At 38.7% G+C, this 24,797-nt stretch overlaps 1 protein-coding gene across 6 annotated transcripts in view; it reads right to left on the reverse strand.

Annotated features, from left to right (window-relative positions):
- The window catches only part of myo9b (myosin IXb), a 31,648-nt gene extending 7,249 nt beyond the window's left edge, over positions 1-24,399 (reverse strand). The window contains exons 1-29 of one of the 6 annotated variants that reach the window (XM_040143594.1): positions 24,229-24,399; positions 22,672-23,484; positions 14,015-14,109; positions 13,164-13,226; positions 12,824-12,923; positions 12,054-12,154; positions 10,896-11,019; positions 10,468-10,557; positions 10,189-10,305; positions 9,948-10,082; positions 9,291-9,412; positions 8,375-8,516; positions 7,854-8,043; positions 7,504-7,579; positions 6,821-6,913; positions 6,659-6,698; positions 6,391-6,513; positions 6,221-6,301; positions 5,995-6,105; positions 5,729-5,851; positions 5,135-5,284; positions 4,915-5,021; positions 3,628-3,987; positions 3,285-3,366; positions 2,807-3,004; positions 1,699-1,805; positions 1,489-1,568; positions 820-1,004; positions 195-302 (exon numbers count right to left, since the gene is read on the reverse strand). In XM_040143594.1, the coding sequence (XP_039999528.1) occupies positions 195-302; positions 820-1,004; positions 1,489-1,568; positions 1,699-1,805; positions 2,807-3,004; positions 3,285-3,366; positions 3,628-3,987; positions 4,915-5,021; positions 5,135-5,284; positions 5,729-5,851; positions 5,995-6,105; positions 6,221-6,301; positions 6,391-6,513; positions 6,659-6,698; positions 6,821-6,913; positions 7,504-7,579; positions 7,854-8,043; positions 8,375-8,516; positions 9,291-9,412; positions 9,948-10,082; positions 10,189-10,305; positions 10,468-10,557; positions 10,896-11,019; positions 12,054-12,154; positions 12,824-12,923; positions 13,164-13,226; positions 14,015-14,109; positions 22,672-23,424 (4,056 nt within the window). In that variant the 5' untranslated portion in view covers positions 23,425-23,484; positions 24,229-24,399. Of the gene's footprint in view, positions 1-194; positions 303-819; positions 1,005-1,488; positions 1,569-1,698; positions 1,806-2,806; positions 3,005-3,284; positions 3,367-3,627; positions 3,988-4,914; positions 5,022-5,134; positions 5,285-5,728; positions 5,852-5,994; positions 6,106-6,220; positions 6,302-6,390; positions 6,514-6,658; positions 6,699-6,820; positions 6,914-7,503; positions 7,580-7,853; positions 8,044-8,374; positions 8,517-9,290; positions 9,413-9,947; positions 10,083-10,188; positions 10,306-10,467; positions 10,558-10,895; positions 11,020-12,053; positions 12,155-12,823; positions 12,924-13,163; positions 13,227-14,014; positions 14,110-22,671; positions 23,485-23,804 lie in introns of all 6 variants that reach the window. The other 5 variants (XM_040143593.1, XM_040143597.1, XM_040143595.1 and 2 more) reach the window with 5 other exon arrangements.
- Between the last annotated feature and the right edge of the window lie 398 nt (positions 24,400-24,797).

Consider the following 24,797-nt stretch of genomic DNA (forward strand, 5'->3'; position numbering starts at 1 on the left):
AGTGACAATTAGTCACAATTTTTACCTTCAGTCCCCTTAATTTGGTTCGGTTGTGAGACATTTAGTGGCAAGCTTTTGATAAGTCATTTCAATATAAACAAAAGTGAGACATGCTAGGCAAGGGGCACAAGAAAACTGTTCCCCCTAAAGGAAGTTTTGAATACTTACTCGTAAGGAGAAAGACATTGACTTACCTGGACGGAGTACATGCCCTTGATGGTCTCTCTAAACTGCATGGTGGCTGTGAGGAAGATGCTCTCTGTTGGCGACAGCTCTTTTATTCTTGTCCGCAACTCATTCACCTGATGACAAAGGTGAGGAAATTATGAATATGAGGAATACAGCATTAATCAAAAAATATACACAATATTTACTGTCCATCTTGTAAAGCTAGCTTGAATTATTATCCAAAATGCTAGAGATCTGTTTGAGTTGGAACAATAGCAACAACAATAATAATAATCTACTTCTTGCAAGGAAAAAACAAATAACCCACGATGAAAATCCAAAAGAGACAAGATGGAATAAATATATAAATAGGACATAATAACAAATAATATGAATCTATACTTAAAACTGTATTAATTGAATGAACCTATAACTTGTGAAAAATTACAAAAACTCAACTCTTTAAATACTGTATTGGAATGGATTTTTTTTTTTTCTTCCAGGATTTGGCTCTAAAAGCTACTGTGTATCTGAAAATTAAAAACATAAAACTGTACATTTCAATGGAAAACAAGTGTTAGCCCTATGTGTTAAGACCAGAGGTAGCAATCTGCTGTGCACCTCTTTCCCCTCCTTAGGTAGTGACCTCACCTGGTTACCGAGGAACTCGTCCAGGTTTCGTAGCTCCTTCGGGTCGGAGATCTCCCGGTCCAGAGACGCGTTCCACTCAATTACCCGTGTGGCCCGGCTGATTCGAATGGTGGGGTTTCGATTGACCTTCCCACTGTTTGGGTTTGGCATGTGGTAGGGATGTGGAGTGTAGCTGGGCAAGGTGACTGTAGGGGACAGAGGCAGAGTCGGCATTATTAGTCCAACATGAGAAGTTTAAACACTTTCTACCGGTGACGTAGAGGATATTGATGTAATGAATCTGATGTAATGAATATTCCTTTATTTAGTGGAGTCTCTTCAATCTCAAAAGGTATAAAATAGACATGTCATGAAGACCCTCCAAGTTTTACAGTAGTTGTTGATGAGCAATCTGTACTTGGGCGGGCGGCTGTGGCTCAAAACACCAACATCATAAGAAAAATTAAATTTAAATACAGAAAGTTGTAACACTGTCACTGTTTCCTTTTTTCCTCTTTCCCTTTAACCTTGCCCTCAAATTATTTATGTTGTTTGTACTATTAACAATCATCCCTGCTACAGCCTACTTAAAGAACATTGTATTTTTATTATTCAAAATATCTGTACAGTACAAGTAAAAAGATTAAGGCTACTTCTGTGGTGAAGCAGCCTTTGAAAACGTTTTGGTACCAGTTTTATCCGATGGAGAGTCATTGCTCGAGGAATATTTTGGTGTCCGTTTCCGCAGGAATCTACCGAGAAACCAAATCCTGTCGAAAAGACAATTTGTGTTATTCCATGCAGCATTATATTCAGTAACGTTAATAACAAAAAGCTTGGTTCTGAAAACTCAAAACCCTGATTCATTTCCTTATTTTTCCACTGAGTGAAGCATTTTACCTCTCAGGAGTTGTAAGTTGTGATTGGTTAGACCCCTGTTGTCCTGAGTCCTCATTCGTGCCCGTGGGCTGAAGGCTGAACCTCGACCCACCAGATTCTGTCGGTATCTGCAACAGGATTAAAACATAAACATGCTTTAAGGTTGAGGTGTAACACTTGTGAATAAGAAAATTCTAAAAAAATCAACGTTCACAGGAAAAACCAAATATCTTAAGCAGCAGAGTTAGTCCTCTTTCCCCACCATGTTCCCCAGCAGCAACCACGCCCATCTCTTCCAAAAGGCTTCCCACAGCTCCCCCACCACCAAACCAGACCCCCGTAAACATGATAAAGTATTAGCATGAAAGGGAGAGTCCTTCACCATTTTAATTCATCATGCAAAGCTATACTTTGACCTTTCTTGTTTTATTTAGTATGAGCAAAATTTGTTCATATTTTAATAACTTTATGTTGCTATCTTACATACATGAACATGTATTATGTGCCCAAACAGGTTAGTAAGATTTAAAAGAAATTCAAAGATTCATATTTTCATTATTAGATGGGATTAGTTCTCTTCACCAACAGTACGATTTTTACGAGTATTCAACAATATTCCATCATGTTTACATTATTTAAAGTATAATGATTTTTGCCATCACCTGGTGAACATGGGTTTATTTTCAATATTGGTCCGTATGTATGATGCCATGTAGTTTAAGATCAATACAAGTTGACATGTATGGTTAGAATGACCTATATGAGTAAGGTGTGGCCATGACTTAATAAATAAAATAAAAAAACTGTACAAATGTTAAATAATATACCTTCAAATAATAATTTGATAATAAAACAGTGACATAAAAGCATTTCACCTTATTCTGTAGTGAGTCTAATCTGTACCTGCTGACCTATGGCTCATTTGGGTCAAGAGACAAAAAAAGACCAGAAAAGAGCTAATATTTCCTTTCTGTTTGGAAGCAACAGCTCATTTTTATTGTCCTGGATTGCAGAAAAGAAATGCAAAGTTACACAACAGTGAAACCTTCTATCCACTTGGGACATACACATGCAATGCTTGCATGCAGAGGAAAGTCATTGTTGGTCAAAACGTCCCTTCGGTCAGTACCTTGACCTGGGATTTGAGAGCCCGGACATCCACACTACTGGCCGAGCTCTTCAGGCTGGGCGCATGGGGGCTGATGGGAGGCAGCGGAAAGCTCCAGTACTCGCTCTCCTTGGAGCCCCCGAAGTTAATCATCAAACCGCTGCGGGCGTAGGCTAAGCGCCGCTTGCGTTTGGGCTGCTTGCGGAGGCGCACCCTGACCTAATTGGGCCAGGAAAGGTGATGAGGCACGGACTGGGAGGCCTTCTTTGATTCATGTGTATGGAGCCTCCTTTCACGGGTTTGTCAGATTAACATAAGCTTACAGTACACACAACTACAGCACTTTGAAAAGCCAAATCCAAAATGTATTGTTGTAAAGGACAACAACAACAACAACTATGAAGTAAGAACAGAAATTGACCGAATGATCTAGTCGAAGATGCAGATGCACTGCTTTGTATTATGTTTTGGATTATGTATAAACAAAGACAAAGTTTACCTCATTGATAGAAGGTGAGCTATCAGAACTTGATGAGCTGATCTTGGACAGTTCATCAGCAGACATGGACTCCCCTTTCCTGCTGTTTTACAGAGGGATATTAGAGCAGAAATGTGGATTATTGTGGGACCAAAATTACACTTTGCAATTAACAGCATCAAGATATACATTTTAAGAAGTTATTGCCATGTAACAATCACATCATGAGAGAGACACAATGCACAGAAAAACAGAAATATGTGTTTAGATTTTAAAACACAAAGGAAGTTTATGACATTATTAAAAAGTACTTAAACTTTATGAGTTTATGATGGCTGATGAATCTAGAAACTGAGAAACTTACTGAAACTCATCTCTCCTACTGTCTCTTCGCCGGTGTATTTCTGGACTCGATTCGTCTGTCGGTTCGCTCTCACTCTGTCTTTCCCTCCACCTCTCAGCCTTCTCCTTAATGCCCCCCATATCTTTGTAGCGCTGAAGAGAGGTGCTCTTAGAGGGGCTGGGGGAGCGATCATGACTGTCAATTTTAGGGCCCAGAGGGAGTGAGAGGGGTCTGTTAAAAGGCGGAGGGGATCCTCTACCCTCTTGTTTCTCCCTGCTCCGGTCCTTCTGTGCAGACTGGCCGTTGACTGGGTCAAGCTGCTGGGTTCTGTCGGGGCTAAGCTCCACTTTATGCTGCCTCTTTAAGTCTCTCTTTGTCAAGCTGTTATGTAGGAACCATTACATTAGACTGGCATCACAGCAACTGTATCCATAATATGAATGGTAATGGTTTATTATCTGTTTTGATTCCAATTTTACCTGAAATTCAAATAAAGTAAACTGAACAAGAATTACCTAATTGTCCTGTTAAAAGTACTGGATAAAACCTGAGCCTTTTTGAACCCACTACAGCTTATCGCAGATACAGAGATGTGACAGGTTTATTTTTCAACTGTAAAATGTCCTGATCAATAGGTCACAATCCTTTCACTAGCAAATTTCAGGAATCCTTATCAAAAATGTGTTAAAAAAAAAAAAAACATTTATTGGCTCACAATATTTTCTTTGAATAATATTCTACCTGTTGCACACATGCCCCTGAACACAACATTCACTGTCAGATAAAAACGCCTAATGCGAGAGTATGGAATGCAATATCAATCCAAAGAGTGTCTTGAAATCTATGCAATCAGTGTTGAGTAAAGTTTTGAGTAAAGGCTCTTCATGGAGGTTTAAACAACTCAGATGTTTTTGTGGGCATTTCTTCTGTGGCTTTAAATGAAAATTGCTTTTACAAAGACAAGCACATTCAGCCAAACTGATTATAAATGCAGCTTTTTTAAGTGCTGTATTTCAGTCAGGTTGGGTGGACAACGCACTTACATGCTGCACAATAACAAAGCACACCTTTCATGTTATGTTAACAAAATGGACTCAATATTTACTATTTAAACCTACACATCCCTGCTATAATACTGGGAATGTACTGGCTTCTATTCTAAATTCTCATGCAGTTGCCTTTAAACAAGTTAGTTACATCCTTTAAAACAAGTGAACCTTTAGTGACTTTAAGTGAAATATTTATTCAACAGGAGCATCTGGTGCTCCTACAGTGGGAGCAGTGTAAGTATTTTGGTGGTATATATACCTGTCCCGTCCAAACCGGGTTTTAGACGTCTTCAGGGAACTCTTCCAAGCTGCCTGGATCACTGTAGCAGCTCGGTTTTGATTCTCATAGAACTCACGCCAGCTCCTCTGAAACAACAGAAATCCTCAGTCAACTTCAGTCAGCTGTCACACTTTTCATGTGTTTTTGGTCACTTTATCCAGTTTTCACTTCTAAAGCACTTTTTAATACAAAAATGTACCTGTATGATCACTGTGGCATTTCTCTTTTGAAGGAAGTGCAATCTTATCAGACAGGCACGGAACCAGCGCTGCAGCATGATAATGTGTTGCATCATTTCTTTGTTAAGAGTGTCTTGGAGCAGCTGCCTCTCCTTTTCCTTGAGGAACACCTGAGTAGATGAAAGGGAAGCATACAAAGCATGAGGCAAGATTAAAGCAAAAGGCACATTTGTGCTGTGTAGTCATTATAACGTTTTAGAATATACATTATTTATTTTTTGTGACTTTTATGTGCTTTTATGAGTTTATGTAAAGCATCTGCCATGTCCTGTTTATAGTAAGTGACTGTGTTCTCTGATTCATGGCCATGTTCTTCCAAGAGTGTCGATAAAGCAGTTTACCTTAGAAGACATTTTAATGTTCACGTTTGTTCACAATTCCTGTATATCATGTCATTTTTGGATAACTTAAATCCAAAACCCATTACAGAAACATGGGTAAATGATCCCAGTGTCTTGACCATGTCAATACTACTTTTATGTTCTGGCCATTGTAATACACAGGACCATGCTGAGTTATTACGATCATAATAAAATACTAATGACAGGATTAACCTTGGTTTTTCCTATTTGGTAGGTGGACTTATCCAGCTCCATCCTCTCAAACAGTTCGGTAATGGGCTCTGGAGTTGCGGTTGCTCCTTTTGGGAGCAACATCCTGAACTTGTCAACAAATTCCTGTTATCAAGAGAAAAAAAGTATCAGAAATGCAAATTAACTTTCTTCTTGTTAACATAAAAATAAGTGCTTTTTGTCCTTTTCATTTTAAATTCTTTATAAATAACTAGCATATCTGGATATTTATATACTTAGAATCTTACCATAAATGTGTATTTGGCACTGTAGCCATACTTCCCGATGTGAACCATCTGCAGCATGTCTGTGTACCTGATTTGCTGTAGCACAAGTTCATCATCAAAGTGCAGCTCTTTCTGTTAAAACAAAAAAAAAAAAAAAAACAAAACCCAGTGATGAACTGTTTTAACCAGTCCAACATATAAGACTAAATTTAACAAGATGATGTTACAGATTCATACACGGCATTACCTTTTCAGCGTTGGAACGAACACAGAAAATGAAGAAAGGCTCAGCTTTTTCAATTGTCTCCATTAGCTTTCTGAGCGAGGCCTGTGTGATAAGTTTAAGTCCGGTATTATGCAACAGAACAATTATAGTCAACAAAGTTACATAGAGAAGGAGACAAAAGGAAGACCAACCTGAAACTGAGCACTGATTGTAGGGGGCCTCGTTGTCTGGGGAGGGTGGAAGCTGGATTTGCTGGTTCGGTCGTGTGCAGTGAGACCAACAATATGTTGGAGTGAGCGCAAATCCATGAGGTTCTATTTGATAAGACATAAATAAGATACATCTAAGAGCTCACTCAAGATCTATAACAAACACATAATTTTAAGTGCTGCTTTTGAAATAACATACAAAGCACTGTGATCATCAACACTGCACCCTTTTCACACTTTAGCACTTTACCTTTGGAATGAGCTGCTTCTGTCGACCGCCTCTACTCTTCCTGCAGAATACACAGACAAAATGAGTCGCCTTACAACATACAGCTCTGGAGACACAGTGTGAAAAGTTGAAGCGTAACATATAAAAATCAGTGTTTACACTAAAGACATACGGACTACTTACTTTCTTGTTTCATAATTTGCAAAGATGTCTTCAAATACATCAAGAGGATGTTCATCAGAGCAGTCAAAGGAGAAATCTAGAGTCATGCTGGTGCTGTAAATATCAGAGAAGTATTTTAGCTTTATCAGCAATGGTTAAGTTTTTACTTGTCTTTTTAAGGTATATTTGCCTTAGATGGCAAGCATATGTTTGTACAGGTGATCATTAATAGTAAGCCACATACTGTATGTTGTTTCCTCCTGATCACTAATTTTGTCTTTGAAAAATGTACACAAAAGGGATATCATTTGTTTTAATGAAACGTAGGTCACATAGGTCTGTCTCTCTCTTTTAGTTCTGTGATGGACTGAAACCATGATGAGGGTGTTTCCCTCTTTCATTACATGTTAGCTATTTCACTCACCACTCTGAGTTATATGAAAAGGTTGAGTGGTCATCACTGGCAAGAGCACACCTGTGTCTTCATCTATAAGGCTGTGCTATCTAGGCTCCCAAGATATAATATCTTTTGTTGAGTTCAGAGCTAATAACCATGACACCATTAAAACAAAAAATGCCTGCATGATTCATGACCCATGGTCCATCTGAATACATTTGGTTGCATCAAAATTCAAATCAAATTAAATGAACGAGAGACACGTGCAGTAAAATCCACTACAAATGCACCAGTGTAGTATATTTACCTGGATAGTTGGTCCATAGCACTACTGTGGCGTTTCATGTCTTTGAGGGTTATGCGGGAGTTTCGTCTGGCAGCTACTGTGGTGACAATACAACAAGTCAGTTGTATCATCAGAACATTGCTCAGTACAAAAAAAACAAAAAACAAAAACTAAATGTTGATGGTGTCAAGGCTGAATGAGTCGTTCAGAAAAAGTCAGCTAAAGATACATATAATTCATGATAAGCTGTAAGCAGCTTGTCCTGCAAAAACATATCCAAAGTAAACATTTTTAGGACTGACACAGAGTTAGATATTTAGCTGCTGGTTGCAGCTGAAAATGCAGCTCTATTAGCAACAACAGCTACCTACTCAATTCTGCCCGCTGGCGTCCCATGTGTTTGAAAACTGTCAGGATGCGAATGGTGGCTCGGAGGATGCCCCATCTGAACAGTGCCTCCGGGCTGGATGCAACCAGGTTATGCAAGAATGCCCACTCACTGCTCCGTAGAAGAGATACGACTTCAGGACGCATGTGCTCTGTGTTTTTCTCTCTGAAGTCCTGAAAAACAACAACAATCATGATTAATATGCTGTATACTTTTACTCTTGTTGTAGTTACACAAAAGAGAATCTGTGGTGCTCCACATTCATTAAACGTAATGAAGTTCATAATAAATCTGAAGTGTTCTTTGGTAGGGGGCAGCGTTAATCATTCACTTAGTTCACATAGATTTTTCAGGTTTTTCCCACACAGGTTTATCTAACAAGGCCAAAGCAGATCAACACTCCTTTACAGTGGAATGATGGAAAGTATATTTACTGAATTTCCAATAGGAAAATTGTAATTTACACAGTAGATGACGGTTGTTTGCAGTGTGGGAATACTCCACCTTGATGTGATATTTAACACTCCCAGCAAAGTGTTGGATGGCAAAAGTCAGCTTTGTATTCGGAGAGGGTACAAAGAGTGGGTTGTCCTGATGCTGCTGCTTCAGCCTGTCCAATAGGGTTTCATCTGTGGCTTCAGGGAGCCTGAAGATACACAGAGAGAAGGGCAAAATATCCATTTCAACATATACTTGATAAAGAAAATGAGGCAGACTCAGAAAAGATTACATGAACAGTAACAGAAATTGCTGCATTATTCAATTAACACAAATTGAACTCCAGAGGCAGACAACGCTGGATTAGCAATAATTTCATAATGACTGGTTATTAGCTTCAATTGTGCAACAAGGTGATGACATGATGATATTACAGTAGTGTTATAAAGATTTGGCAAATTTGAAGCATTATTATATAATTATATAATTATTATATAATTATATAAATGTGCAAATATTTACACATATAACAGTTGTGTTTGACACTATATTTTAGATAATCATCCAATATTCCTTACTAACTCATATCATCATCACGGAAAAACATTTAATGGTCGGATTTCAACTGGATCATCCAGCTTTGCTTAAAGCTAGCCCTGTTGTGTTGTAATTTGCCTGGAAAACTAGCTGTAATTCAATCATTTTAACATTTAACACACAGTTTATAACACACAATAATGTAGTTACAAGCAGATGTGAGTGTTTCGTAATGCATTTGATAATAACTGTATCCATATCCTACATCCATAAGTGGAGATTGGTGTATAAACTGATAACGAATGAAAATATAGTAAAACACAGCTGTAATAATATACAATACAACTACAATTTGCGAATGCCTTGATTTCTTTGACTCACGTAACGTAACCACCAAATGTTGAAAATGAAGGCAGGGGAAATGTTACAGGTGAAGTTCACTTACTTGCCCTCCTTATCCAGCAGGTCAAAGAGTCCGGTTGATTTCTTGCTGATCAGCTGAATGCAGCCAATGTTGTCAGTGTAGTTGATATTCTCCCAAGTGATGCCCTCTGACACATAAACTTCCTGGAATAATTTTTTATCACAATTACATAAATCAGGTTACTCAGGTGAAATAAATGTAAATTAATTCATCCCTGTGGCACTGATGCAGTGAAGTATTAGTTAACAGCCAAACAGCATATACTGGAATACAGACATAGAGAAACATACAGAACATACAGTTAAAATAGTAACGATAGTCCCTGCAAGTGTTAAGACCGCTTGATGCCAACTGGATTTGAAAATTATTAAAAGAAAAGGGAAATACAAATGAATGAAAATGCAAAGAAATTTCAACGTTGAAAGGACTCCTGGAGCTGACTTTATGATGTAAAACACTGCAGTAAATCTGTCTGTAGGACCATGTAAGTGAATTTTGTTAACCTTATTCCAAATATTTTAAGATTTTTTCCATGATTTGCAGTCACTGAGGTAAGTAAGTGCACAGGGTACAAAGGCAATAGGACAGATAAAAAGTGCCAGCCGTGTCAAGTCCATGCATATGTAATGAAAAATGAACCTGAAATTGAAAAGAAATAATATATGTAAATACACCTACTTGCTCAAGCTTGAAGATGTTCTGGTTGATGTAATACTGCAGTTTCTCATTGGTGTAGTTGATGCACAACTGCTCAAAACTGTTCGTCTGGAGGTTCTCGAATCCAAACATATCCAAGACACCGATGGACAAACACTAAAAACACAACAAAACATTTTTCCCTCTCATCTGACCAAAACTTTAGGCCTCCTGTGGTCAGTATTGCTTTTTTTTTTTTTTTTTTAAATTATTAGTGACTTACAGAGACTGACTCCTCCATGTCTCGTCTATTGAACATTGCATGGTTGATGTGAAGGATGATCCAGTCAAACAGAGCACTGTATAAAGACTTGGCCATGGAGTCCCGCACTTTGGACGCCTATATGCACAGAAACATCAAACAAAGCAAATTAAAAGCTATACTCAGCCTCATGCACAATAAGACCACAATACCAAACACAGTTTTCTCGATTCAAATTAAAAAGTTACTGAATAATTAAACTTAAGGGGGAAGCCCTGTTACTACATTTAAACTCTATACCTCTTGTAGCGTGTACTCTGAAACTATGGTTGCCTTGGCGGTCACAACTTTCCTCTTGGTCAAGGCTTTCACCAGCAGCTCCTTTTTCACCTAGAAATAATTAAAAAAAGAAACCAATTGAGACGGTTCTACAATACTTTAATACATTATTAATCTACATTAAAAACACTAACAACTACTGTCTTAGACAAACCGACCACACTGAAAAGTGTTCATTTTTAAAACAATACAGAAAGATATTTTAGGCGTAGTGATGGCTGAGTTCATCTTTAGGGCTGAGTTAGAATATTTTCAAGTTACTTTGATTTCATTCATTGAATAGGGTCTTGTTGAACTGACACAACACTAAAACTCAAGTGGAGATTTGTAGTGTAGATACTAAATACAGATGAGGATTTAGCAGTGTATGCTGTGCTTTAGGAACAAACCTTGAGCAGGACAGACAGTGTAGACAAGACTTCATCAGGTCCAACCTCCAGGAACTGAGTGTCCTCTGACACTGTGTAGGTCACATTGCCAAGGTGGAGGATGGCAGAGAGGATGGAAAATATGCTGCATGGTACAAACAAACATACAAACAGATGTCATAAGTGGCTTTTAGGTGGCATAACACACCTGGCAGGCACATCTAGTACTGTAGAAGCTAAAAGTAGTGGATAGTTGATTTTAACGTCATTTATTTTTTCTATATTGGTTTGTCATCATCACATTAGGCAAGAAAGCCTGAAACAAGCTATACATGCAGGTCAAGCATTACTGAGTTAGTTCAACCTACCATAAATATAAGGAAATATATGCTTTTATACTCTATTCATATTTACTTTTATTTCTATGCACTTTGCTGTGTGCAAAACCAATTCTGCACTGGATTCTACATTGCTACAACCAATTCTACATTGCTCTGTAGAGTTATTCACATTAACACACACAGCTACAGGCGGTTGTTCACCAGGGGAACCATGCTGAACAGGTTACAAACAGCTGGCACTTTTATGGGTAAGTTGTGTCTCAAGGCTGTCAGGCACTTCCCGACATGCCCGCTGCATTTTTCTCCCGTTTCACATGACAAGCTCTGACCTGTAACTGACATCAGTAAAGAAAGCAGAAGCTCTTTCACACTGTTCAGTTAAATTAAACACTAGTTCATATACATGCACAGTTTGTAGATTGATACAGCTAACTGAAAACTACAAAAAGTATTATAAAATGTTGCTGGGCAATTTACAGTAAATATTTCTGTAATTCTTAGCTTTCTTCACCCTTTTAGAGGTCCAAGTAAGTGAGCTGTACTGTAATAGTATTCGTTTTTGAGTCTGTCTAAACCCTCTGGTATTTACAGTTGTGTCCTTGATGACAAAGCCCACATGCTTGGCAGAAACATTTTATTTCATAAATTATTATTTGCAAACACTTTTGGTTTAAATACTGGACATTTCCACGTAACATTTGTTATGCAAGCACTTGTAACAACGATCCAGTAACTCTTTTGTTGACTTCTCCGAAAAGTTAAGTATAGACACACTGGTAAGTTTGATTCCAGCCTGCAGCATTTCAGTTGTGTTTTTCATTATCAAAACCATAAATACCGTTTCTTGGTGGAGGCCAGGAAGCCAACCATTTCCATAGCTTGATGGAGCCTCTTGTACTCCTGCCCAAGTTTCTCCTCGTCATCTATATGGAGGTCCTGCTGCAGAATAATCGGATGTGGATATGGAGCGAGATGTGGGTAAATATTGAGCATAACCACAGCGGTCCTTGCATGGCAACAAATAAATGTATAAATCTAAACTGTCCACACATAATCAATACTGTAGAAAAAAAGATAAGCTGAATCATCTCTTTTCTTCAGCTTTTAGTTACCATGAGGACCTGACTGGTCACATTTTTTTTGTATTATACATTAATTCTCTGTGAAAAGCACCTTTTGTATTCACACCCTTTACTGGTTTTCATATTCATTTATGAATTTACATCTCATTGTACTTCTCGTTTTTCCGTATACCACTTTGGTCAACATTTGTTTATAGGTCTGCTCTACAAATACACTGATTTGACTCGATTAGTTTACATTTGCCAGGTTCTGTTGACACCTGTAATTCAGTTTTCCAAAGCTGAAGACTGGCTACAGATTTGTTACTAAGTCTTTCTGCATCATCAGGGATCCACAAACCTATAAATTTAATTCAGTGACACTGATAGCAAATTATGCTCTACCTCACTGACCTCAAAGGCATTCTTTATATATTTTGTAATTTGTGAGCAAGGCAAATTATAGAGAAATACAGCTGATTATGAGCACTAGCCATGACTCATGAATGCAGCTGGTATGCATTATAATGCAGTGGATCAAAGGTACCTGCTTGAGGTAGAGATAATCTTGTGGTTTTAATAGATGAAACTCCTCCTTCTCCTCTGTGGACGCTCCCACCAGCAGATAGTAGAATACGTGGTAGTTCCTGTGGGTCAGAGACCACAGAGCACAGATACAGTCAACATTTCACTACACAGGGAGCCATAAAGGTGTGTTTTGTGTTTTGAATGTGGTTTGTTTTTCACTGGCCTATACCACAGATCACTGGTGCAGGTACAAATTGGTGATAGTGTGAGCAAGTTTGGTATCAGTAGAGATTATTTTCCATGCCCAGATTTGGAATGAAAATGCGAGTTATGAGTGTTTCTCTGAGTCTTCATTACACCTCTCTCTCTTATCTCTGGAAACCAGGCGGCCCTTTTCAAGTAGGTACTTCTCAATAACTGCCCTGCAAGAGACACACAAGAAGAGAATGTCAACAGAACCAATTAAGCTTTGATGAGGTTGCCAACATTATCCAATGTTGACATAAGAAAAAAAACGAACTGAGAAACTAAACAAATATATCTAGGTACATAAGTATTTGGACATTGACACAATTTGATTGATTGATCAAGATCTGATTGAAGTGTAGACTTTCAGCTATAATTCAAGGGGTTCAACAAAAATATTGCATCAACCGTGTGGAAATTAAAGCAATTTTTATACATAGTCCCTCATTTTCAGAGGCTTGAAAGTGATTGGACAAACTAACATAATTATAAATATAAGGACTATTTTTATTACTTGGATGAAAATCCTTTGCAGTCAATGACTTCATGAAGTCTGGAAACCATGGACACCATGCTGAATCTGTCATGAAATAACAAGGCAACACACTACACCTGGACATGAAACTCATTGTCCGTCAATTGTCCAACTACTGTCAAGCCTCTGAAAATGACGGACTCTGTATAAAAATGGCTATAATTCCTAAACGGTTAATGCAATATTTTTATTAAACCCCTTGACTTAAAACTGAAAGTCTACACTTCAATCACATCTCAATGGCTTCATTTCAGATCCACTGTGGTGGCATACAAAGGCAAAATTAGGAAAATTGTGTCACTATCCAAATACCTGCGTACCTAACTGTATATCAACCGAGATAAACTGTTAACTATGCTGCAGAAGCCTTGAAGATTCACTAAAAGGCGTACAGAAGGTTGGTGAGAAAAATAAAACATGGCGCCTCACCCTCTGATGACACCACTCTCCAGGTAGTTGAGCTGGACGAACTTCCCAAAGCGACTGGAGTTGTTATTCTCAGCAGTCTTAGCGTTGCCAAAGGCCTATTTGAAACATAGGGAACATAAATTTTCCCTAAAATAAACAGACAAATTTGTAGGCATGCTTTTCACAGAAACTGGCATCCAGACCTAAACACTTTAAATGTCTGCTGCACAGAGTACCCATCAAATAAATCACTTTGGTTTGTGGATGGCAGGGCATGGTTCCCGTGAGCAATCTTATGTAAAAACAAAGATCGAGTTGTTATGCCTCTGAACTTTTTTAGTTAAGTTGTATTGTACAGACAGACATTCTGATCAGTCTAGTCTGCAACAAAATGAGAACTAATCCTTGTCGAGACAAATGAGACGATATACTAAGTACAATAATAGTGGGAAGTATCAAAATGTTCTAAGAAACATGAAGATACAATAGAATAAATCTGAAAATGTAATCGTTTTTTGATGATTATGATGATTAGTGATTACTTTCTTGCATGTCAACGCTGCTTGGCTGACATTAACATTGACAAGGATTTAACTAATACAATTTATCCACCTTTGTACAGTATCAACCACAATATATCACCACTTTGAATTCAGATGCATCACTACATCATATCTCAGTCCACGTGGCTTATCTTCAATACAATGATTTCTCAGTTTTTTAATCAGCAATGTAGTCAAACCAGTAGACTCACATCTATCATGCAAATGATTAACTGGCCACAAGAACAGAAAATAGAAACTCCACAGCCTTGTGTTAATTTTTAAAAGAATTTATGAATAAACACAGTGGAGTCTAATATTACATTTCTTTGAATGTCAATAAAGGTACATTGGATATACAGCAAATGCACCAGCTAGTGAAAAGGAACTACGAGTTGTTTAGTCAGCCGGCAGAAAATTGACTGCTAGCTTAACAGTTGACTCATTACTGAGTCATTGATCAAGTTAAAATGCTGAAACCTGAGCTGGTTCCCACATCTCTAATGTGTGAATTTTCAGCTTTATTGTGTTTCTTGTGTAAAGGCCTGCAACTAATAATTACTTTTAGTATTTGATAAGTCTGCTGATTATTTTCTCAATTAATCTATTAATGGTTCAGTCCAAAAAATGTCAGGAAATAGCTAAAAACATCCATCCATTTGTCTAAAAATGTCTTATTTTGTCCAACCAACAGCCCAAATACCCAAAGGTATTCATTTTACAATAAAATAAAACAGTAAAAAGCAACAGATCCTCATGCTGGAGAAGCTGCAACTGGAGAAAATATATTTTTGTCAAAATAGTTTATTTGAAATTAGATCGATTAATTCATTAATCAGCTAATCGTTTCAGCTCTACTATTTTAAATCAAATACCTTAACTGTTGTTCAGACAAACTAAGTTATTAGATTATGTCTATTTGGAGTCTGAAAAACGTTTTTGATTATTTTCTTGCCTTTGACAGAATAATTGATAATGACAGTGATCACTAGTTGGAGCCCTTGCAGAAACTTTGAGTGGATCGTTATTCTGTGACACACTGGATGCAGTATCTAAGTTTCACTATTGGTAACACAACAAACTCCACCCATGCAAAGTCAATAGGTAAAATGACACATGCGGGATTATGAGTGCTTATTAGCTACTGCTGACTCTGGATCAGCTTCTACTTCCCAAGTTTTAACGTTTCCCAAAGGAAAAGAAAAATCCAAACTGAGCCTATGTAAGCTCCTAAAGGTACCCTTGTGCGAGCTTTGTGGGGGGTCGTGTCTCAACACGTCAGAGTAATGCCTACAAAGACAGTGCTACAGACCTGCATACTGTACTGATCACACTTTGGCAAGTTTTGCACTGAATCTCTGGAATGTTCCTACCTAGTGAACCTTTGTAAATACAGTGAAGAGAGGGATTCCTCAAACATGCATGGCTTCCATTCTCAGCGAGATCTTATAAAGTTATCTAAAGAAACTAGATGTAGCAGGACGAAAAATGAAAGGAATGTAGAGGGAAAAAAAGTAAAAATGGTATGTTGTAGAGAGAGAAACAGGTGTTTGACACGTCCCGGTTTAGGGGCTAGGTCCTCTGAATGACATTATTATAAAAGGTGGGTCCTTCAGAGGATGTGAAGGTTCAAAAGAACTTGCTCCCCCTCCTTTAAAGAGACCCAAACAAATAATGCATTCAGGAAGATGTTCAGAACACTCATACAGCATCCATTCATCTGTAATGCCCTGTGACTAACAGCAAAGTCAGGTTGCTAACAAACAAACGATAGAGTTCATTCCTGGCACCCTCTCCCGTATTCACATTCTTTACTGACTCTTTCATCCATCTAGTTTGGAGGTTCCAGATCTTTTTGGCTTGTAACTCTTTAGCACTCTCTACTAGTGACCCATAAGTATTGGTTGCATATGACTGTGGGTTTTAGCAAGGTACACCAAAGAATCATTTTGACCCTGTTATATCTGAATAACTTTTAAAGGCCTTAAAGTTTTAAAATATCCAATAATCCACAAGACACAAAGTGTTGATTAGATGAATATCTGAAAAATAAAGTATAATTATGTAGACATGTTTTTTCTGCTTTCTTATCTTGTTAATTTTCTTGTGATCCAGACCTTGGGGGGTCCGAAACCCGAAGTTGAACACCCTGTGTTCACTGACCACCTAAATGATGTGATCATGCGATATTTCTTGACTTTGTGCATTACCAAGGATCTCCTGAACACTTTGTTAAAACAACTGATGGAAATGATGCACAACGGATGATGGGATACTGAAGGCTGCGAAGGATACAAAATAAAGCAGCATTTCTTGGTCGAATTTAAGGAGGCATTTTAAATGGGACAGAATGTGGTTCTGAACACGGGAAATGGGCATGAATATGCTCTTAAAATGCAGACTAGAAAGAATTCATGATCCATGAATTGGAACACAGCTGAACAAAGGGGAGAAGAGGGGGGGAAAGAGTGCATTTGTGAGAATAGGGTTAAGCAAAGAGAGAGCAAGAGGAGGTGATTTATACTTTGTTGTGTAGGTTTGCCAGCAGACTGGCTGAGCCTGTTCTGACACGTTCCTGTTTCTCTTCTCTCTCTGCTGATTCCCCAAAGACAACGCCCTGCATATTCCCCCTGTGGAGCTCAACACTCAGCTTCCTGGCTATTAACTGCAGATTTTTCCTGATTTTAAAATCAAACAAGTTACAACATACTTTGATATCTTCATTACTTACACTTTAAATAGGCACCAAATACATGAGTCAGTGGCAGTTTTCTGGCACATTGGAAATCAAAATTGCATGCATTTTCTGTTGCAAACTCATATAAAGTGAGATAACATTTACAGAAAAATTAGAAAGAAAGAAAAAAGAAGTCACTCTTTTTTGCTTTCAGATGAAAAGGAACAAGCATCACAGGGTGTGAGTCATGACAAGATCACAAAAAGCAGCCAAACTACAGAACCATAAAAACCCCAGATTAACAGACCAACTGATCCTCATTACTATAGTAGCAATCTTGGAAATAGGCCTGGAATTGAGCTCAACTGATATTCAGCTTTAGTGTAAACACTTGTAAGTGACTTCCTCTGTTTAAAACTCAGGCTAACTGTTGCAGCATGACATCTCAGTCTTCAGTAAGCACATTCCCCATTTTCGTCCAAAATCAAAAATCAAAAAAAAAAAAAAAAAAAAAAAAAGAAAAGAAAAAAAATCACAAAGGCAAAGAAAAACACTTTCTCCCCAAGTGAAATCTCCGCCTTTTAGCAGAAGAGCACAAAACAACAAGATGCCAGTGAGATCATTAAACAGGAAATATACTTAAGCCGTTGCTTATTTCAAGGAAAAACATGTTGGACTTGTTCAGAGAGAGGAAGAATCCATATTTAGTCACTGGCTAATGAAAGGATGATCTCATTGTGTGAGGGAGTGTGATCAGTAACAAGCGGGCCAGGATCCTTTGTGTAAAAGGTTAGTTGGTCAATTGATGGATAGATAGAGAATGCAATTGTACATAGATCTGAAATGTTCAGGTACAACAGTTCTCCACACCTACTTTTCCTAAACAGTTTCCAAGTATTGGTAGCTACAGCAAATTTAAAAGATGCAAAATAAAGAGCCATAAGCAGCACTTTCAAAAACAAGTTATTTTGTGCTCTGAATATCATATTTTAAATGAAGTGAAACCAACTAATGCCTTGCTTCCTACTTTGCTGATCTGTTCTCAAGCGTTGAGGACTGAAAACAGACTCTTAGAAAAAAAATTAGTATTTTTTTTCGTATAAAACACAATCTTTGGTAAGTTCCAAGGAGGCGGGTATTTTCTTTAAAAAGGCATTTGGCCTAGTTTCGTGTCAGTTACCATTTAAACATGTTGCGTAATTTAACAGACAACTGAAAGGAAAGCAGAAATCGCAGGGAAATGTGGGCAAATGTGGTGTCCTGTTACTCATCAACACAGCTACTGTAGCAAAATGGTACAGCCACAGAAACAACAAAGACACCATTTAACATAAATGTGTGATAGTGAAACTTGTAGTTATGTGGTTAAAAAAAAAAAAAAAAAAAAAAGTGTGAATTCCTCGTTGACAGACACAGTTGTTCCCTTTGGTGCTTTTTGATTTGAGGATATCTGAGGAAAATCCCTAATGCAAGAGGATTATCGCAAAAAATACTATGCAACAGCTGATATGTGAATTCATTACAGATCATTAAAATTCAGCACGGTCATCACAGGTTTCACTAATTCTTAGTCAAACCAGTATATGTTTATGGCCCTTTATGGTCATCCTTCACTTGATGCAGTTTATCTTAGAAATATACAACTAACAAAATACCACTGAGTCCTTCCTGGTGTATATGATACACCTTTTTTTGGTTATTATTGATTACACTGATTTTATTATTGCAGGTGCAAGTGCAAAACAAAGGGTAGTGGTATACATTTCCCGTATAAAGGAAGTTGTTTCAATATTTGACTTTCTATTTTTGAATAAAAATGATTAGCATGTCGAAAAAAAAGGGATATGAGATGAGAGTGGGCATTTTGCATATAGAGTCTTGGTTCATACCACGCTCTTTAGATTGTAGCAGAAGCAGATTATCAGCTAGTGCAGCCAGCAAGTTAATCATTCCGTAAATCAACCAAGGACTACTTGTGTCTGCTAAACTGAAAACACCTTTAGGGTTTCTTAAACCATTACCACAAGTATGTTAGTTTTTAGTGGGGTGAAAGATAAAGCAGTTTGGAGGGTTTATAGCTGAATTGTCTCTTAATATATTTTTAATAACAAGACTAGGTCAAAACCTAGTATATGGCTGACCCACAATTTATCAGTTTGCTTCTCTCCTACTGTCTGTGCTCACATATATTGTATATTAATACAGCCAAATTCCCGATAAAGTGTTGTTTTTCTGTTTCTATTGTCAAACAACGGAACAAGTATAAAACAGTGACTGAAACGTGGCCCATTAAGACCACATGTTAACCAGCAGTCACTTCAAAGCCGTTTCCAAGCTGCTGCTTTGTACTGCTAAAATCCTGACTTTATAACCGCAACATCGTCTGACAAAATCACCATTAACATAAGTTAGAGTCAACGGCTGTGCTGTGATTTCAGCTATATTTACTTATAAAATGATCACTCGGGGAGAGAGTTAGAAGGTCATTCACATCTGCTGTGCGGTCAATTGAATGAGAGGCATAGAAAGGTGTGCCTGTGGAGCGAGAGCCCGAGTTCTTGCTTGCGGGGCAATACTATGGACTCATCTCTACAGAAAGTAGATAAGGTTTGTCCAAAAATTTGGTAAATTTGTTGCTAGGTCCTTTTGTGAAAAAACGTTGCGGTCTGAAAAGTCGGTAAATCTAGTGACAAAGGCGCTAAGTTGGTAACACTGCCTGTAAACGCCCCTTTGATTACATAATAGAAACTGTTTGCAGCTTTGAAACAGCCAGCGTGGAAACTCCAACACTCAGCCAGCCGATCAACGGCATAACTTCATCATTCAGTCAGTCAGTCACGGACATCTGTGTTTCTAGGTCTGGCCTCAGTGTTGTGGTGCAGCCAAAAGAAGGAAGGACCAGCTCTTAGTGGCTCAAAACTCGTTGCACGCTTTTTTGATTACCCTGCTTTTATTTTTTTGATTAACTGTTTAGTCTGTGTCAGAAAATAGTGAACAATACTATCAAAAGTTCCCAGAGTCCGATCCCAGTGGGATCTTCATCTTGCTTATTTTGTCCAACCAAAATATTCAATTTGCACTAATATTAAGCAGTAAGTATACACATTTCAGAACCCAGAACCATAAAATGTGTGGCAGTTTTACTTAAATGATTAATCATTTATTGAAATTAGAGCTGAAACGAATGAAAATGTATCTGTAACCGATTAAAATGTCAAACATTCTCAAGTTCCAGCCACTTACATGTGTAGATTTGCTACTTTTCTCTGCCTTATATCCCTGTAAACAAAAAAATCTTTTGGTTTTGGACTGTTGGTTGGGAAAAATAACACATACACTCCTGATCGTCAGTATTTGGACAGCTACATATTTTTTGTTCTTCAGGCTCTGTGCTTTACCAAATTCAATTTGAAATAAAATAATGGATACTACATTAAAGTGCCAAGTCTCAGCTTTGTTTGAGTGGGTTTACATCAATATGTTAAGAACTGTGTAGGAGATATAGCCCTTTAAACAGTGCCCAAATTTTAGGGGTTCAAAAGTAACTGGACACTCTGTTACTAAATGTTCCTTAGGCAGCTGTGATTTAGAGTTGACTGAGAGTTGCCATTTATATTGAGGTGGAATCGTCTGTCAATATGAGGAGTGACCATGTAAGTGAAGAAGATAACAATGAGGCTCAATAAAAAAAAATAAAAAAAATAAAAAAAATCTACAGATATAAAAGGTTGTTGGCTTGCCAAAATCAACAGTTGAGTACCTTCTAAAAAAAGCAGGTGCACATAGGAAAAATAGAAAATGGCAAACAACCTGGTAGACTGAGGAGCACAAGTCTTGTGGATGACTAGAAAATGATCTGCATTGAGAAGAAAAAACCCTTTATGACTGCACAGCAAGTCAAGAATGCTCTCCAGCATGTAGGCAGACATGCAATCAAGAGAAGACTTCACACCCATAACTGCAAACGATTCACCACAAAATGCAAACCCCACGTAAACCTCAGAAACAGAAAGGCCAGCATGCAGTTCAAAAAGAAACCGTTGGAGTTCTGGAACAAAGTTTTATAGACTGGTGAAAGAAAAATCATCCTCTGTCAAACTGGTGGAAAGAAGAATGTTTGGAGAAAAAAGAACGGCTCATGACCCAAAGCCAATGCCTCATTTGTCAAACATGGTGTTGGTTGTTTAATGGCTTGGGCATGTATGGCTGCGACCTGAACTGGCACACTGGCATTTCTCGTAGATTTCACTGCTGATGGAAGCAACAGGATGAATGCAAGGGTAAACAGGAGCTTTCTGTACTCAGATTCAGTCAAATGCATCAAAACCCATTGGACAACAGCAAGCAGAACGATCCTAAACATACAGCCAAAGCAACCGCAGAACTTTTCAGGGGGAAGAGGTGGAATATCCTCGGCTTGCTTAGTCAGTCACCTGATCTCAGTCCGACTGGGCAGCGTTCCATGTGGTGAAGACCAGACTAAAGGCAGAGAGACCCCACAACAAGGAATGTGGCTGCAGTGAAGAACCTGGAGAGCTTCACCAGGGAAGATACAAAGCGCCTATGGGTTGAAGACTTCAGTCACTGACTGTGAAAGATTTTCCGTTAAATATTAAAAATGATGGTTTTGTTTATCTTCAAGTGTATCTGTCCAATTTCTTTCGAACCCCTAAACTTTGGGCACTATGTGCTAAAGAGGGGCTCTATCTCCCACACAGTTCTTTTAATATTGATGTATACCCATTCAAATTAAAGCTGAGACTTGGCATTTTAACGTAGTATCCATTATTTTATTTTAAATTGAATGTGCTAAAGTTCAGGGCCTGGAGAACAAAAATGTGCAGTCATCCAAATATGTATGGTTAGGACTGTATGTGTTGTTTGGCCCTGGGAAAACAGTGATGAGAGTTTTTCACTATTTTGTGACAGACCACATGATTAATCGAGAAATATAATTGTCAGAATAAACAACAATGAACAAAATTGTTAGTTGCAGCTCTAGTTTTGAGGGTTTACAGCTGGAGATGGACCTAAAAATGTTTCCAAATTTCCCAGAGCCATCCCAGTGTCTTCAAGTAACTTGTTTTGTCCAACCAAAAGTCTTAAAACCCACAGATATTCTATTTGCAATGATATCAAGCAATAAATACTAAAATTTAAGAACCTGGACCCAGAAAATTTTTGACTGTTTTGCTTTGACTAAAATGCTTGATTACTGACTGATAATAAGAACTGTAGTTGATTAACTTTCTGTTGACTGACTGATTGTTTTAGCACTGGGCCTAAGAATTTTGAAACAGTAATAATTGTGTACGTTTGATATCTGATTCAGATGGCGACAAAATACAAAAGTGGCAAACTCTCTTTACGTCTTACGGACTCCACAAAGTTAACAAGGTGGACCACTACAACAGACGTGGGTGCCAGTGGTTTCAGGAATTGACCTCACAGTCACCTACCTCTAGCACTGGTCCTGCCCCAAGGATGGTCCGTTCCAGCCGGCTGGAGTATGTCTTCTGGCTGAGTGCAGTCAGGCAGTGGATGAGATAACTGCTGCTTTCGGTCTTCCCTGAGCCACTCTCACCAGATATAACAATACACTGGTTAACCTGTCTGTTTAGCATGGTACGGAAGGCCACGTCTGCTATTGCAAATATATGAGGGCTTAGTTTGCCCAGTGGCTGGTTCTCATACATCTTGACATACTTGGGGTTGTAGTAAACGGGTAGGAACTTATTGGGATTGATGGCGATGAGAATGTTGCTGACATAGCTGTAGATTTTGAACCTGTAGAAGCGCTGACGTAGAGCCTCCAAAAAACTCTCCTCCGTCAAAGTTTCGAGGTTGCAGAGGTTGTCATAGTCCTCTCCTTTGGCTTGCTGCTGCTGCAGGATGAAGTGGTACCCCTGGCTCTGAGGGTGCCACTTCTGTGCCTCCGGTGGCCACAGCAAGACTCGCTCCAGAGGGCAATCACCAGCTTCTAGGAGCCTCTCGTCTCCGCTGCTCTTCCTGACCTCCAGCAGGCTGTACGTCTGGCTGGAGTCCAGCCCCAGAGTGACCACGGCATTCTGGATGACCGACCTCGCCGTGTCCCCAGCACTGACCTGCAGGGGACAGTGGGCAGCCGTATCCTGGGACACCCTGGGGTAGATCTGCACAACACGGGCCTCTCCATCCTGCTCAGGGGCCCAGGCGCCATCAGTAGTGCTCATCCTGATATTCAGAGGGAGGCTTCAGCATAACTCACTGCCCCAACACCCTGCCAGCATCCACTGTAGAAACACACACATAATGCGACCAAATGCCAGTTTACAATAAAGGAAAAAAAGTCAAAATTAAGTTTAAAGTACAAGTATATCCGTGTATGACCTCATTTTGTACTTCAAACAGTATTTTTTACAGTAAAATGCAGTTTTTGCTTGGTATAAAAACGTTCGCAGTATACATTAACATGTAAATGCCTACTGTATCAAAGATAATCCACATTTCCCTTGATTACCATAAAAATTTCCACATACACATCCACTCAGGTGACAAATGTCAAGCGGTCACAAGTGTCAAATTGGACTAAAACGTCAAAAATACGTCTCACCTTTCGAGGAAAGTCACTCATTTCATCTTTAAAAACCGAAATACGCCTTACAGCGAAGAGTAAAGACGTATTTCTGCACCTCTGGTTAGCGTTAACGATCTCCTATCACACAACTTCAGGGGAAAAAAAAAAAAAAAACCTCTTCACCTGAGCTTCCCAGAAAAGGTGAGCCAAGAAACTGCTTATACGCCGTTTTAAATGTTGAAAAAGTTATTCCCCAGCATTTCGGCGTCGGTATTGCTCTTAGAAATCACTGTTTCGTTTAGCTATCGAGGGGTCAACGTCTCCTCCTCGTTGTCCCGGTCGAAAAGTTAGGCTAACGTTACTTCCTAGATTTACACACACACACACACACACACACACGCACACACTCACACAACCGTCGACGAGGTGGAAATAAAGTGATGGTTTTCCCTTTATTGACCTGAAAGATGACACACTTTCGCTGAGAGGAGATATTTCTGCTGGAAAAATAAAAATAAAAACAACACTGCACAGGACTTTATAACCGAGAGAGATGGTGACGACTTAAGTCAAGGAGAAGTTTTTATGAAGAGCGACACGAGTCAACAGTTTAATTGACTTCAGTCGTTGTTACGGGCGAGCTGGAAGCACCCCCTACTGGACGCTAGAGGTATTTACTTTCACTATTACACAAAGGCAGTTGCCATGGACTGATGGCACGGCGGGCTCCGGCCCAGGTGACCCTTGACCTCTCCCCCCGCCAAAAGATGCAGAAAATTAGCACAAAGTGACGCATAACAGAAACAAAGCAACGAAAATGACCGAAAAGGGGACACAAAATGACTACAAAGAGACAAAGAAAGAAAAATTATTAACAAAAGGGACGCGGAAGGATACAAAGAGATGCAAAACGATCACAAAGTGACACAGAACAACCACGGAGATGCAAAATGCCCACAAAGAGATGTCGAACAACCAGAGAAAAAAAAAACGACGGCAAAGAAATGCAAAATTACCATAAAGAGATGC

Source organism: Xiphias gladius, chromosome 14 (assembly GCF_016859285.1).
Source record: "Xiphias gladius isolate SHS-SW01 ecotype Sanya breed wild chromosome 14, ASM1685928v1, whole genome shotgun sequence".
Taxonomy (NCBI): domain Eukaryota; kingdom Metazoa; phylum Chordata; class Actinopteri; order Istiophoriformes; family Xiphiidae; genus Xiphias; species Xiphias gladius.